This window comes from Paramormyrops kingsleyae, chromosome 24 (genome assembly GCF_048594095.1).
Source record: "Paramormyrops kingsleyae isolate MSU_618 chromosome 24, PKINGS_0.4, whole genome shotgun sequence".
Taxonomy (NCBI): Eukaryota; Metazoa; Chordata; class Actinopteri; order Osteoglossiformes; family Mormyridae; genus Paramormyrops; species Paramormyrops kingsleyae.
In genome coordinates this window covers 828,072-843,260 of record NC_132820.1, presented here as the reverse complement: position 1 = coordinate 843,260, position 15,189 = coordinate 828,072, and the positions used below count along the sequence as shown (strand labels likewise).

Sequence of the window (15,189 nt, the reverse complement as noted above, 5' to 3'; positions counted from 1 at the left end):
TTATTAGTTTCCTAAAAAACAGATCTGTCAGTCAGTGCTTTGTGGCATCATACAATACCCAGTGATACCCAAGGAGCTCATGGGAAATGGAGTTCTACAAGCTGCAAGGGGGCGGGGCCTAATGTCATTATCATCATGAATGAATGTTCTTTTAGAAGGTTAAACACACAGATTAGGAAAACGCTGACAGCATGGGCTGCTTATTCCGCACAGGCCTCAAACTGAACACACTGAAACGTCTCCTGCTGACTGAAGTAGAACTTCAGAGACATTTTGGCAGAAATGTGGATCACAGCAGCAACGCTTTCCATATGCAGGTGAGAGTATCTGTCAGGGGGGGTAGCCAGCATGCATCCCACTCCCCTCAGCAGATTACCGCCCTGCAGGATTCCCAGAGGACCCCAGTTCAGCTTGAAGACGTTACCTCTCCGGTGAGCCAAGTCTTCTGAAGAAGGGGCAGTGGTCTATGTCAGGGGAGAGAGGAGATGGATGGAGCGAGCCCCTTATCTCTGGTGGACAAGCCATAGGAGAAGATCTCAAGCAGAATCACAATTCTGGCCAGTGTAAAACAATCTGTGATATGCGGAATTTTTTTTAGCAAATACACCGGATTAAGTGAATATTCAGCCTTATTTTTCACTTCTGTTTAATGGATACAAGCATTTCACGAATGCTATTAATAAACATCAATGAAAATAAGTGTATCAAAGAAAGAACCCCGAAACATTTTAAATCAATAAAGTGAACATTTCAGTACAAATTTCATTCATTGTTCGTTGTTCACTTGGGTGCTTCCTCAGTTGTAGACCTGGAATTCCGTCTCAAAGTCCTTGGACAATGTGTGATTTTCTTCACAAAACAATAAAACAGATGTATGAAGCCAGAAGATTGTCACAATTGCCTGGAGCGCGGCGCGGTGCAGCAAGCAGATATGAAGCAGCTCAGAAGATATTAAACTCAGCCAGGGGCACAGACAAGGGTAATCAATCAGGCCGGTGCCGTCAACAATTCATTTACCTCTAAAATATCCGTTTGTGCAAATGTAAATATTCTTAAGGGGTGCCACCAGCCAACATATTATAAGTAAGCAATAAAGCATACGGTGTGTATATGTAAAATGACGTATTTGTGAAATATGCATGGCATAAATCGTCTTACGTTCTTCCAACAATAATTAATAATCTCAGTTCTCATGAAGTGGAAATCCATCGATGAAAACGACATCAATTCACGTGTGACGAGAATGACCTCATAAATGTGGTGTGTTTGTATGGAAAAAGCTATGGAATTTCATGTGAAAATATTAAATCTTTGGCATCGAGGGGTACCGTAAATCGCGAGAATAATCATTTTTGCAAGCCACTCACTGTTCCATCGCTCAAAAAAGCTCCCTCCACAAAATGATTCATCTTGAGCAGTTTATCTTTCATAAATTATGCAGCGTGAAATCATACATTATGCATTAACGCATAAGTTGGTGCGCTGGTAATTTTTAGCAGTAGTGTTGTAATGACATGGCTTGCATGCTGGCACTGTGGAAAAAAATAGATAAAGCGGTCATGTGACACGTCGCTATTTCAGTAGAGCCTTGTATAGCCCGCATGGCAGCCAGAAAACGCTGGCTGGGCCGCGCTCACCGTGTGTAAACGCTGTCAGTCAGGGCTTCTCACCTGCACAACTTGTTCGTGGGTTCCAGAAGGTCTTGCCTTGCTGTGAACTGGTGCATTAATGGAATTTTGTGCTGCAGACATATTCCTTGGGGCACGCGCATAAAACTGTATGGCTTGAGATTGGTTTCCTCGGTCATATTTCATGCTAAAGGGAAATTTAGGAACTTAGAAAAAGAGAAAAGAGAGAATATTTGGAAACAATTTCATTCAGCGCCCTGCTTTGTTTATTAATCCACCCATCCGTTTTCACTCCCATTAACCTGCTGAGGTTGTGCTGATAGATGGTTAAAAAGAAGCAAGCACACTTCCCCTCCCGCAGTAACGGACGCCAGCACCTCCGGGGAGATTCCCTGGGGCTCCTAGACCGACCGCGAGATTAAATTCCTTCTGCGGTTGCTGGCTCGAATCCCCCGATCTCCAATCAGCGGGAGCTGAAAGGAGAGACCCCCAGCAGATGAGGTAAAGTGGAGAAATTAATTTATACCCGGTCCGGCATCATAGCTACAAATTAAAATATACAGACACAACTAGAAGCACAGGCATGGTTCGGAACTGGCTGGGAATCTTAAGGATTCCAGCTGTGGGGGGGGGGGGGGCTGATGTCAACCTGGAGTGAGACGTCACGGGGCGCTGCTGCGGACAGATCGGTCTTTCTCGTGGGTGAATAGGAGCACAATGAGCCAAGATACACCGACGTTATGAAGCAAAACGCAAAGCCCGCGACCTCCGTTTCATGTATTACATTTGGGAGATCAAACTGACTGCACGTTCAATTTCTAACTCCTTTAACGTTTAGCCAAGATTGCATACGTTTTAATATTATAAGTCATAACAGTTACAATGCTACAGTAACATACAATCCACAGCACAACATCAGCTTGGCCCTACGGAGAGGAGAACATGTCACGAGTCTGCCCCCTGGTGACCATAGTATATTCGGTGATTTTGCTTTAGCGACTCAAAATATAAATTTACTTTTGTTTCAAATTTCGAGCAATCTAGTTTTATATGACATGTACAAATCATAAAAACACAGGACACTAAATCAATATTATAATAACAACGTAAAATTGTTTTTTACAAGTCTGCTTTGTCGGTAAATGCATGCTTAAATTGTACCTTTCAGTAAAAGTATCTGCACTATTCACACTATTCATATGTACAGATGCGAATGTATTTGTAACAAAACCATTGAAATCGAGTTTAAGCATCGTGTAAAATACCAAATACATGTTTAGCATGTTTAGCCTGGAAATAAAATGGGAAAGGGTGGCATTTGTTTTGCATTGAATGTGACCGAGACTGAATGAAACGATGAGAACGTAATCAAACGACGTATGGCACAAACGGTAAAAAGAAGCGAGGTTTTGTGCAGACAAACTCGAACACCAGTGTATGTAACAAAGACTGGCATTCCGCATAAAACGAAAATGTGTCATAGAAGTGTAAAAAATACAATACAAAATTGCATTTTACGTTTGCGCAGCCTTGCATGTGAAAACAATTCATTTGGTAATCTCTATAAACTTATTTAGCTTTTTTGTTTGCTCTAATATATTATTATGTTTATTTTAATATGTGTTTAACTAGAGCACTATCGTGTTCCACTAAACAATAAAGACCCAGGACTCCCCCTAGTGGCTAATAGCATTTAGTACGCCTTTAATTTTGAAACGCCTTTTTGAGGTCTCCAACGTGAATATTTGTATTTATGTAGCAGGCGTCCTGCCATGTCCCCTGTGCTGCCTGCTATAGCATACACTCTCCCCGCCGTGACCCTCTGCTGGATATTCTGTGGCACAGTACAGGAATGAGATTGGAAATGTGCTGTGTCAGGAACTGTCTCATGTTATGTTTCCATTTGGCCAGCAGATGTCGTTTCATCTCGTTCATCCCTGAGTTGTTCCTGATTACTCCTATCATGTTTCATTAATGGACTGTTCTCTCGTGTCTCGCATCTACTGTTCGATATCTGGTATATGTGAATATGCGGGAACGCTGTAGGTCTGTTAGTGCTCTGCGTCTGTGCTCCCTTGTTGTTTTCTGGTGTTCCTCGTTAGTGTTCTCTGTTAACCCGTGTTCCTTCTCGTTCATCCCCCCCTTCCCCTCGTTTTAACCCCTTGAAGCTCTTTTGTTTCCGTTTATGTGTTTGACTCAGTAGTCAGGACTACACTGCAGAAACCACAGCTCGAAAGCTGTATGTGAAACGTGCAATTTAAATGTCATTATAAACATTCTCCATTCTCCATCCGGTGCCATGGGAACCTGGTCTCTTCTGTAACAGATTTAATCTCTATTCTGTTCTTAATAGCATCTGTGCTTTACTGGGAAAAGCCTTTATGTAGTGCACATGGCCATTATATAAAATGCATATTTACAATCAAACCAATATGTGAGTTGTCAAAACATAACAATTCCATGTAACAAAATCATGCACATTTTTTAATGATTTCGTTACACTTCAAAAGGCAACAAAGTGAATCACATCCCAGCAAGACGTCTTCAGTCATAGTAGTCAATGGCCACTGGTCATACCTACCATATTAATGTTTTGGCCCAGAATAACTGATATTTTTGTTTAAGCCTGAAAATAAAAACCATTTGACAAGGTGATTTGAGAGTGACGTAGAGGGACGTTTGTGACCCTTTTCATACACCTCTGACGGCTGAGCAGACTGGACTAGGACCAGAACCAGACCAGGTACATTAATTGCTTAAGATAGAGGAACAAAGACCACAGGCTTCAAGAGGTAGAATATGAACATCTCACCTTGGTGAGGAGCGTGAGGACAGGGGCTGGCAGGTGTCGCTGTCACAGTGGAGAACGCTATTCATATCTGGTGAGCTGATAGCCCGTTGGCCGGTCAGCTCTGTGCTGACAGCGAATCAGAGCTTCGCAAGCACCTTTGATGTCACCATGTTGGTGTACTTGCGCCTGAGCACGGGTGCTCCATCTGGAGGACGTGGAGCAGGGGCCCGGGGCCACGGACCAGCACAGGGGGAAGGAGTCCATTTAAAATGCAGCAGCGAAAGGTCAGGTCCCTTGGGGGAACAATACGGGGAGGGGCCAGGGTATGGGCTCAGAAAAGGAGACCCCACGTTGGCAGGGTACGAAAAGTCACAGAGCATATGGGCTGCAGGTGACACAGACAGGAAAACAGCAACGGAACACACCGACCCAGGCAGATGGCAGCGCCAGAGAAGTGCAGGCATGTGGCCACAAGGTGGCACTGTTCTGTAAGAATCTGCAAGTGCGTGTGGAGACATCGCTAATGCTCCAAATCACTCAGAAGTATAAAAATGGATACCGGGCCTGATAGAGATAACAGCAAAGGAGGCTCCAAGGACGACAGCGATAGCATACTGGGGCTAACCTGTGTCTGCGGCTGCCTCCGAGATCAGAGGAGCTCTGATCCTGCCAGTCGAATCCCCTCGCTGTGTGCTTCAGACAAGCTGCAGCTCAGTGTCTCTCCGTTACAGGGGAAAGTACCACTTCGTCATGTAGGTAAACGGGGGTGTTTACTGGGCACAAATGGCTGATTATCACACTATGCCATTATTCTGTAATTTTGTGTCTTGAGACTGCAGGAGAGAACCCACACAACCCAGGAGGATGATTTAACTCCTCTCACGATTCGAACCCTTATCCCCGGAGGTGTCGGGAAACAGTGCTCACCACTGAGCCTCCAACCTACATACATATTACCTGCTGTTTCGTATTATATTCTCTTGTCTAATTAATAGAAAGAGAATTATTTTGCCACACAAGACAGAAGCAATAAATTTCCACCCTTAGCAATTAAGCTAAAAATTTTTGGTAAAGAACCAGAAATGATTCATGTTGTGAAAACACAATTTTCTGGTTGTTGTTTAAAGGCCAAAATGTCTTGAAGGTAAAAACCCAGAGGGATATTTACGTAACAGGCAGAAGAACAGAATCATAATCAGACAGAGGAGGAGCAAAATCACAGACAGGAAGTGAGAGGAGGGTCTTACATCACAGACAGAGGAGGAGCAAAATCACAGACAGCAAGTGAGAGGAGGGTCTTACATCACAGACAGAGGAGGAGCAAAATCACAGACAGGAAGTGAGAGGAGGGTCTAACATCACAGACAGAGGAGGAGCAAATTCACAGACAGCAAGTGAGAGGAGGGTCTTACTTCACAGACAGAGGAGGAGCAAAATCACAGACAGGAAGTGAGGGGAGTATCTTTATTCACAGACAGAGGAGGAGCCGAATCACAGACAGGAAGCGTGAGGAGGGTCTTACTTCACAGACAGAGGAGGAGCCGAATCACAGACATGAAGCGTGAGGAGGGTCTTACTTCACAGACAGAGGAGGAGCCGAATCACAGGCATGAAGCGTGAGGAGGGTCTTACTTCACAGACAGAGGAGGAGCCGAATCACAGGCATGAAGCGTGAGGAGGGTCTTACTTCACAGACAGAGGAGGAGCCGAATCACAGGCATGAAGCGTGAGGAGGGTCTTACTTCACAGACAGAGGAGGAGCCGAATCATAGACATGAAGCGTGAGGAGGGTCTTACTTCACAGACAGAGGAGGAGCCGAATCACAGGCATGAAGCGTGAGGAGGGTCTTACTTCACAGGCAGAGGAGGAGCAAAACCACAGACAGGAAGTGAGAGGAGGCTCTTGTTTTGCAGACTGAGGAGGAGCCAAATTATATACAAGTGAGAAGAGGATCTCACTTCACAGACAGAGGAGGAGCAAAATCACAGACAGGAAATGAGAGGCGGCTCTTCACAGGCGGAGGAGGCAGTGAACTGTGTCAATTGGCTGTAAAAATCAGAGAGTTAGAGTTGTATTAATTAGTACATGTTGAACAGATTCAAATCAGGGGATCAGCGGGGGGCAGTGACAGGCAGAGTGTGGGAGCCAGTGCAGGACACAGAGCAGGAGCTGCTTCAGCAGAAGTGCTACCACCTGCTCAGTGTCCCACATATCCAGCAACGGGGATCCGTATGGAGCAGGTGAAAGGCTATCACTGCCGACCGTATCCTGGCAAGACACAAGCGACCTCCACATCCAGTGTGGCATTGTAAAAGGAGAGGGAGAGAGCGAGAGAGCGAGAGAGGGAGAGAGAAAGCAAGAGATAGAAAGAATAGAATAGAATGCCTTTTATTGTCACTATACACATGTACATTGAGATTAAAAGCAGCTCCTCCAGTGCAAACATGTATGTAGAACAACAACAAACAATAAACAAATAGTGCAAAAAGATCTGCAGCATTATATACATATGGAAGAATAAATAACTAAATAGGGTTTTTTAAAATATATAAATATACAGTGTGATATGCAGTGTGGGTTCTTGCACATTATTTAAATATTACACAGTGATGATCATGTGCAGTGAGCAGTGGATGTTGGACACAGAGCGATGATATTGCACAGTTACTATCAGTACCATTTAGATATTGGATATTGCACAGTTGGTAGAAGGAAGTCCAGGGGTTGGGTTAGACTCTGTAGTCTACTGTCCAGTCAGTGCAAGTTTAGAGTGGTTATGGCTTTTTGGAAAAAACTGCTCGAGTCTGTTTGTCCTTGCTGTGTTGCACCTATAGCGCCTCCCTGAGGGCAACAGGTCAAACAGATATAAGACAGAGGGGATCACAGGCAGCAGCAGGCTCAATGCATCGAGCCACGTGGCCGAGAGAGATAGAGAGAGAAAGAGAGTGAGAAAGCAAGAAATAGAGAGAGAGGGAGAGAGAGGGAGAGTGGCCATACGTGAGGCCAAACAGACACGCATGGCTCACCAAAGCTCTGCTTGTTCCCACCTCTAACACTCCCAGGAACATGGAGAGCTCAGGAAGGTCATCAGAGGGGAGCTGATCTGGACATTTCCTGATGCACATTCTCCATTTCCCTTATTTACTGGATTCTAGGATTCCAAGTGCCCTCATAGTTGGATTGATTTGTCTGACATCAAGCATTAGAGTGAAAGTAATCTGCTCCACATTACAGAACACTGCTTCACAAATGTAAGCAGGTCCTTGACTCTTCTTTCCAAGCAAAAACACTTAGGTTGATAAATGCAGGGTTGTAGGTAAATTAGGCTATAGGGCCAATCAAAGTCAAGAAAGAAAACTTCTAAAATGACTGACAGCGAATCGGCACAGCTTTGCGACCATCTGTGCGTGATTTTATGAGCCAAGCGGAGGCTCCAGGACGTGCAGGAACGTTAGTTACAGATCAGCAATGAAGACCAGACGACAACAGGTTGAATCGTCATCTGAACCTGCAGATGAAAACTAAGATTTGCGTCATGATGAGAAGCAAAGCTAACCGGTCGCACAAGAGCACAACACTCTTCAGACTCAGCGACTCCAGGTGCAGGTCACCACAAAGCAAGCCAGATGAACACATACATAGAAACATTCATTTCTGACAATACAATGTTTCTGTGCAGTATTCAGTAAACTGAGCTGCAGAAAACGAAGGACGAAGCATTATGTTTAATTTAACCAAATTAAATATCTTCAAACTGGACACATTTATAGTCCTCTTCTGCTAGAAGCTCAAATGGTCCCACACACATTTATTGTCACGTCCATGTTGGGGATGCATCAGGATGCATTATTGTTTACACTACAAAAGACGTGGTGGAATGTGTCTTAAACCACCTCAGCTAGTGGTTTGAGTGATCAGGTCACGATACATCTTTGTGGTTGACACTTGGTGTTAGCGGCCCACTTGCGATCGCCCAAGATGCATATTAAAGTCAGGTGTAAACAGGGCCACAGTTTCACACGAGAGATCTTTCGATGTTTATCGCTAATTACAAGGCAGCCTCACATTTACTGTGTTTTATGCCTGTTATTGTTTTAATTTGCCTTCTTCTGTTTGTACCTCTAGACAGCAGGACGCTATAAACGTTTTCATTTTAGAGATCCTTCCGTCGTTACACATTCGAGGGAAAGAAAGCAGTTGTACTGCCATGCACTGACACCTGACTGGACACATGAACTGGACTAGACACATAAAACCTGGACTACATAAGAACATAAGAACTATACAAACGAGAGGAGGCCATTCGGCCCATCGAGCTCGCTTGGGGAGAACTTAACTAATAGCTCAGAGTTGTTAAAATCTTATCTAGCTCTGATTTAAAGGAACCCAAGGATTCAGCTTGCACTACGTTTCAGGAAGTCTATTCCATACTCTGACTACACGCTGTTTAAAGAAGTGCTTCCTTAAATCCAGTTTGAAATGTTCTCCCGCTAATTTCCACCTATGGCCACGAGTTCTTGTATTTGAACTAATGCTGAAGTAACTATTCGGTTGAACAGCATCCAAGCCTGTGAGAATCTTATAGACCTGGATCATGTCCCTCCTCAGATGGTTTGATGGTTTGACTGCTGCCGGTTGATGTGTTTGCAGCCTCACATCACATAATCGAGTTATTATAAAATTATAGTATAGAATTATATTTCTTTCTTTCTCTTTGTTCATTTGGTCTAATGCCATGGGTCATTCAAGAGCTGATAAAAATATGTAGTTGAGTCTGTAGTGTGTTTTTGACCCCCAGTAAATGCTTATGGAAGTGCCCCCCCCCCCCCCGACTTTCTGCCGGCTCACTCATGCTGTGATTTCTGGCTCTGATGTCACATATCTAATTCTGCAGAACGCTAACCCTACCTCACGTCCTCCCACCGTACTCACAAACCACCAGCATCGGTAACTGGCCATTATGAAACATGGCTTTCCATACAAGTGCGACAGAGTGATTTAATTGTGGGTGTGAATTAGGTAGCTTCTTCTAAGATGAATGAAAGAAAGTGTTGCGTGTTCCTTTGTCTTTAATTTAATAGTCTTGTAAATACGAGGTGGCATTGCACACACTGTTAGTTGATTAAATCATTTTTAATTAGAGTAATTGTTGGCATGACACACTAATACCATATGCTGGGAATTCACGACGTGAATTCAGAAATTCACGTCGTAAGTAGAGGCTAAAAATATAAGTAAAATGTCCTGCTTTTTTGTTTTGTTTTTAAATTATAAAATAACTTCCGGAAAAGTCCAGATAATGTAATTCTGCATGTGCCACATGCTCTGGGTTCAGGCGATTCTGTTTGAAGTGTTTGCATAACCTTCTGAAGAATGATACTTGTGCAGATAATTGGCTTTAATGAATCATTCAGATACTGAGCGTTTAAAAGCAGCCTCCTACTTGTAGCTGTTTAGCTGGCACTTAAACAAACGATAATCCATCCATTCACCGTCCATAACAGCTGAATGGATATTTTTCCCCGAATACGTCGTCTTCACTTTTTGCACCTCCTTGCCACTAATATCCCCACTGACAGCCGCAGTTGCTCGGCTATTATTTTTGAGTTAATTCCCAGTTATTTGTATCACTAGTACATCACTTTGGACAAAAACTAAACAAATAAATATATTGCCAAAGAAAATTACCTAAATTATATAATCACTATGTTTTATAGAGAAAATAAAATATTTATTAAGGAAAAAATTATTTCTATCCATCCACCCATCCATCCATATACCCACCCATTCATCCATCCATCCATATACCATCCATATACCCACCCACCCATTCATCGTTCCATATACCCACCCATCCATCCATCCATATACCCACCCATCCATCCATATACCCACCCATCTATCCCTCCACCCATCCATCCATATACCCACCCATTCATCCATCCATCCATATACCCACCCATCTATCCCTCCACCCATCCATCCATATACCCACCCATTCATCCATCCATCCATATACCCATCCATATACCCACCCACCCATCCATCCATCCATATACCCACCCATCCATCCATCCATATACCCACCCATCCATCCATCCATATACCCATCCATCCATATACCCACCCATCCATCCATATACCCACCCATCTATCCCTCCACCCATCCATCCATATACCCACCCATTCATCCATCCATCCATATACCCACCCATCCTTCATCCATCCATATACTTACCGATCCATCCATCCACATATCCATCCATTTTCTATACCTGCTTGTCATATGCAGGGCTGCTATACACAAAAATGGTAAAAATCTGTACCTCCGCTTGTCACTGGGGCTGTACCTCCAAGGGTCTGCCAATTGTACCCTAGCTGTAGGTAATTTTACAATTTAAGGTACAGTAAAAGATTCTAAGGAACATTTCTGTACCATTGATGGTACATTAATGCTGTTTGTACCTTTGGGATGTTCCTCAGAGTCCATTTCTGTATATTAAAAGGTACCATTACAAGGGTACAGCTCCAGTGACAAGCAAAGGTACAAATTTTTACCTTCTTTTCTGAGAGTGTATGCTCTGCAATATATTTCTGGATGAGGTCACAGCCTCTCTGGTTTGTAATCCTCGGCGTCTTCCTAACTGTCAGGTAGGTGGACAGCAGGAAGAATTGCACCCTGGGAATACATCCGTATCACATTTTCTGTTTTTGGACACATTTAATAGATATCTTCCCAAATTTCATATCATGATACATTCCCGAACATTTGCACATATCCAACCTTCCATCTTCCTTTGTGTTCGTCCCATGTAAGCTGCTTTAAGCAGCTTCAGCGTAGATATTTTGAAAATGCAAGTGTGACACTTGGTATATTACTGCAGAATCAGCCTCCCCAGTCTTGCATTAGTGTCTGTCATTATAAATGTCCTCCAGTGAGGGACAGCTGTAGGGGTCAGAGACTGTCCCGGTAGCCTGGATAATCGGGGCTTCTGCCTTAGCGCGGAAGACTTTGGTGGGAGGCCAGGCATGAACTGGCCCAAGAGAAGCCACTGAAATGCTCCATTCCTGTTTTGCTTAATCAAGATGAGCATTTCATTAATACTGCAGCCCTGCCAATACTCACGGGGGGAGTCAGCAACTGCTTATCAGTATTACGGCTTTCCATTTCAGGGCTAGTTCGATAAGAAAAACAAGAAAGCTGGTATGTACCAGATAATAGATGTTTTATCCCCAACAGCCCTAGTGTTTCAGTAAGCGGTAGCTAGAAGAAGATATATAAAATATAAATATTACTGTGCACGACATAACGGACTGGGAATTTCGTGCGGAGGAATCAATAGGAAGGTGTGGATCACAGCCTGATCACTGGGCGGTGATGAAGGCGGACATAGGCGTGACACGGAGGGGGGGGGGTAAGGATTGGAGAGCTGACCAATCACAAGCCAGTTGACGTAGGAATGGGCGTGCCCTAGAGTGCTAAATGGGCGTGGCTAGCTGCTCACGACGCGCCTTCAGGGGACGGTCCTCGAGTCTTCCCGTGTAAGTGATGACAGCGGCACGGCAATGCGGAGGCCGTTCATTCTTATGATACCGCAATCAAGCGTGGCTCACGGGGGGATTTTATCAGCGCAGCGCCAAGTCTATCCACCGCCGGCCACTGCAAGCGCATTTGAAAGCGTCTAGACCTCCATCGGCAGACATCAGTAGGTATTTCAAGAGCTGTCTTTGAATCCGACGTATGTTTTGGGGTCGCAGTCAAAAAGTACGGCCGGGGTGCTTGTTTTTGTGACGACTGTAGGTTGTATTCTCGCAGTGCAGTGTGGGTCCTATAAAAACAGATGGATGACGATTCATCTAATTGCTAATGTAGCGCGTGAGTGATTGAATGTGCGTCGTGTATTGTCATCGAGGCGGAATAGTGCTGGGTACTTGTTAAATTATTGACATTTATACATTTTCGTTATATTTATATATATATATATATATATATATATATGTGTGTGTGTGTGTGTGTGTGTGTGTGTGTGTGTATGTGTGTGTCTGTGATATTGTGATATACAGAAATATATATACATAAATTATGTATATATAATACATAAATTTAATTATTTTTTATTATACATATAATTATGTTTTATTTTTGTATTGTTCTGTTTACGAAACTATGTGTTAAAACAGCGTATGATATGATTACATATTAAACAACAAGGTAAGGACATATATAGCATATATAGAATATACAATGTGTAATATTTTATTGGCAAGGTAACAGCGAATCCTAGGTGTCACTTGTTTGCTCCCCATGAACTTCACTATGACATAATGGCAGCAGCAGTGTCATCATTTATTTGAATATCATTTAGCTGACAGGACCGCCAAAGTGCGGACTGCGCTTCTGAGCGGCTATAGTAGCCTACAGTGCGCGTACAACGGAGGGAGACGCAATCCATTGCAATACATCCGCTGATGGCGCAACGAGCAAGGATGAGTGCAGGAGGTTGGACTGCGCCGTAACGCCTAATAGAGACGGAGCACGGAAGTCTGAGCCTGCAAGTACTTCATATATGCAGAAATATGAAATAGGCAACTTACCACAGATATATACATTATCTTGTATTATTATTTATAACTAATAATAATTATTATTATCATTATTATAATAGCAACAACGATAATAATAATAATAATAATAATAATTATTATTATTATTATTATTATTATTATAATGCTACTGTTGGCATCAGAGGACGATAATCCTGTGATGCCCATAATCATTAATGTCAATGTCAATTTCTTTATATAGCACATTTAAAACAACAGCAGAAGTACTGTAACCAAAATGCTTTACGTAAAACAAACCAACATAAAAAAACAAAATAAAACTACCAGCAATAAATAATCAAATAAGCTAAATAATCAGTTTCTGTTCTGTTATATTTCTGCAGTTGTCAAGGTTGTAATATTGGCAAAAATTGCTGCCAAATTACTATAAGTACCTTGATTAAATTTCATTAATAAAGTAATCGTAAACTGCAGTATCTGTTTTGTTACTCGTGTCAATAGGGTCGATTTTATTTTATTTTTACAATATATAACACACGATTTCAAGGGCACGAGTGAGTCACTGATGCTGTTGGCCAAGTTGTGGGACTTTGAGACTCTGGGACTGCCCACTCTTCGGTCTTCCGAGAGTCATTACAAGCAGGCGGAGAGATGGCGTGGGTGGCGGTGATGCTGCAGTAGGGAGGTACAATTTATTTATATAACAAAATATATAATATTGCATAGGAATTACTCAATCACGCGACCTGTATATTTGAATGGAGAGCCTCGTTTTTTAAAGTACATATCCTGAAATGAAGTTGAATTATTCTTGGCGCTTCTTAATTGGGGTTTGTATTATTGCTTTGTGAGGCGGCCCTTATCTTGTTTAGAGTAATCACTGTATGCGTTCACTCTGCCCACATTAAGGTTTTGCAGCAAGTCTGCTTCCACACGTCTACAGTCTCCTGAACTGAAACGTAAAGGACCTTATTTAGCAGTTAAAAAAAACCTGGCACCTCGAAATATTACAAAGCATGCCACATCTTGCTTGTCACGCAGAAATAGAAAACGGTGTTATTTGTAGATAATGCAGCTCTCAGGGAAATACATAACATCTCTTCTCAGTACATGATCGAAATGTAGTGGAAAACTAGTGTGTCTTTGCTATAACAAGCAGATTACAGACTTGGCCGTTAATATATCTGAACTAAATTGTATACGTACTAAACTGTAAAATGTTAACATAGACAGCAGACCTTTGCTTGGTGGGCAGTCAGAGCACAAGGCAGCGGCCGCAGCTGCCGTGCAGGTATGATGTGCTCTTTGTTCCAGTGCCCAGGAACTGAAGGCACGACAGGAGCAAGAGTGATGAAGGTAGCAGTAAGCCAGTGGAAGTGAGGTGTGGAATAAACAGCCTAAGCAGAGGGTAAGGTGGGCGGCAAAGATTTATCCGAGGGAGTAGCCAGGTGGAGCTGGGTAGGAGGTGCGCAGTAGTGTAGGGACGGCTCAGGACCAAGGCGTGAGACCACGACGAGGAGCTGGCTATAGAGTGCAAACGAGGCAGATGCCCTGCAGGTTAAGTGAGAAGAGTCTCATCTGTGCTGCCATCTCTCCTGTAACACCGGGCCGAGGAGCCAGGCAAGAGCTGGCACTGTAACCATTATCGCCTCCTACTGTGCCGGGGTGATATTGCAAGTAAAATCCCACGTTGTGTATGTTATATCGCTTCGCGTTACTGATGGATTATTTGATGCATAAAAAACCTTAAATGTACGCTGTGCCGGAACAACAGTAAAGATGAGGTTTTGTAATTTGCACAGATCACTTTTCTTTGGTGATGTTACCTTAATTATTTATGTTAAAATCCCCTCCACACTTTCATGAAATCAGTGAACCGTGCCGGTATATAATGATGGAGATGGGCTGAGATGTGAGGTCTGTGGCCAGACGCTGTTGGTTGAAGCCGAAAGGAAGCAAAGGAAGTACATTTTAAGATAAATGTAAATTCTAACATTACAGGCAAGTTTCATTTAAAGCTATATGCTAACACAACATGCATATTTAGATTTAAGCGAAAGGCGGACATAGTAGGTAAATAGTACGTTTCGAAAATGATTTAATTTCATGTGAATTATACGTAGTTCAGAATGTGTTATGGACATTATCTGCGGTAGATTTATCCCGAGGTAAAGTTCACTTTTTTTCTGATTAGCTAATGATAA

At 43.0% G+C, this 15,189-nt stretch overlaps 1 protein-coding gene and 1 long non-coding RNA gene across 4 annotated transcripts in view; one reads left to right on the top strand and one right to left on the bottom strand.

Moving 5' to 3' along the window:
• Positions 1–629: 629 nt before the first annotated feature.
• On the bottom strand, positions 630–1,806 carry LOC140582257 (uncharacterized). The gene is made up of 2 exons (XR_011985183.1): positions 1,671–1,806; positions 630–1,532 (listed from the first exon to the last, which is right to left on the bottom strand). It is a non-coding gene; the product is annotated as an uncharacterized lncRNA (long non-coding RNA).
• A 193-nt stretch (positions 1,807–1,999) lies between these two features.
• The window catches only part of peli3 (pellino E3 ubiquitin protein ligase family member 3), a 37,414-nt gene continuing 24,224 nt past the window's right edge, over positions 2,000–15,189 (top strand). The window contains exon 1 of one of the 3 annotated variants that reach the window (XM_023843438.2): positions 2,000–2,129. In XM_023843438.2, the coding sequence (XP_023699206.1) occupies positions 2,125–2,129 (5 nt within the window). In that variant the 5' untranslated portion in view covers positions 2,000–2,124. Of the gene's footprint in view, positions 2,130–11,942; positions 12,131–15,189 lie in introns of those variants that run through there. The other 2 variants (XM_023843441.2, XM_072706499.1) reach the window with 2 other exon arrangements.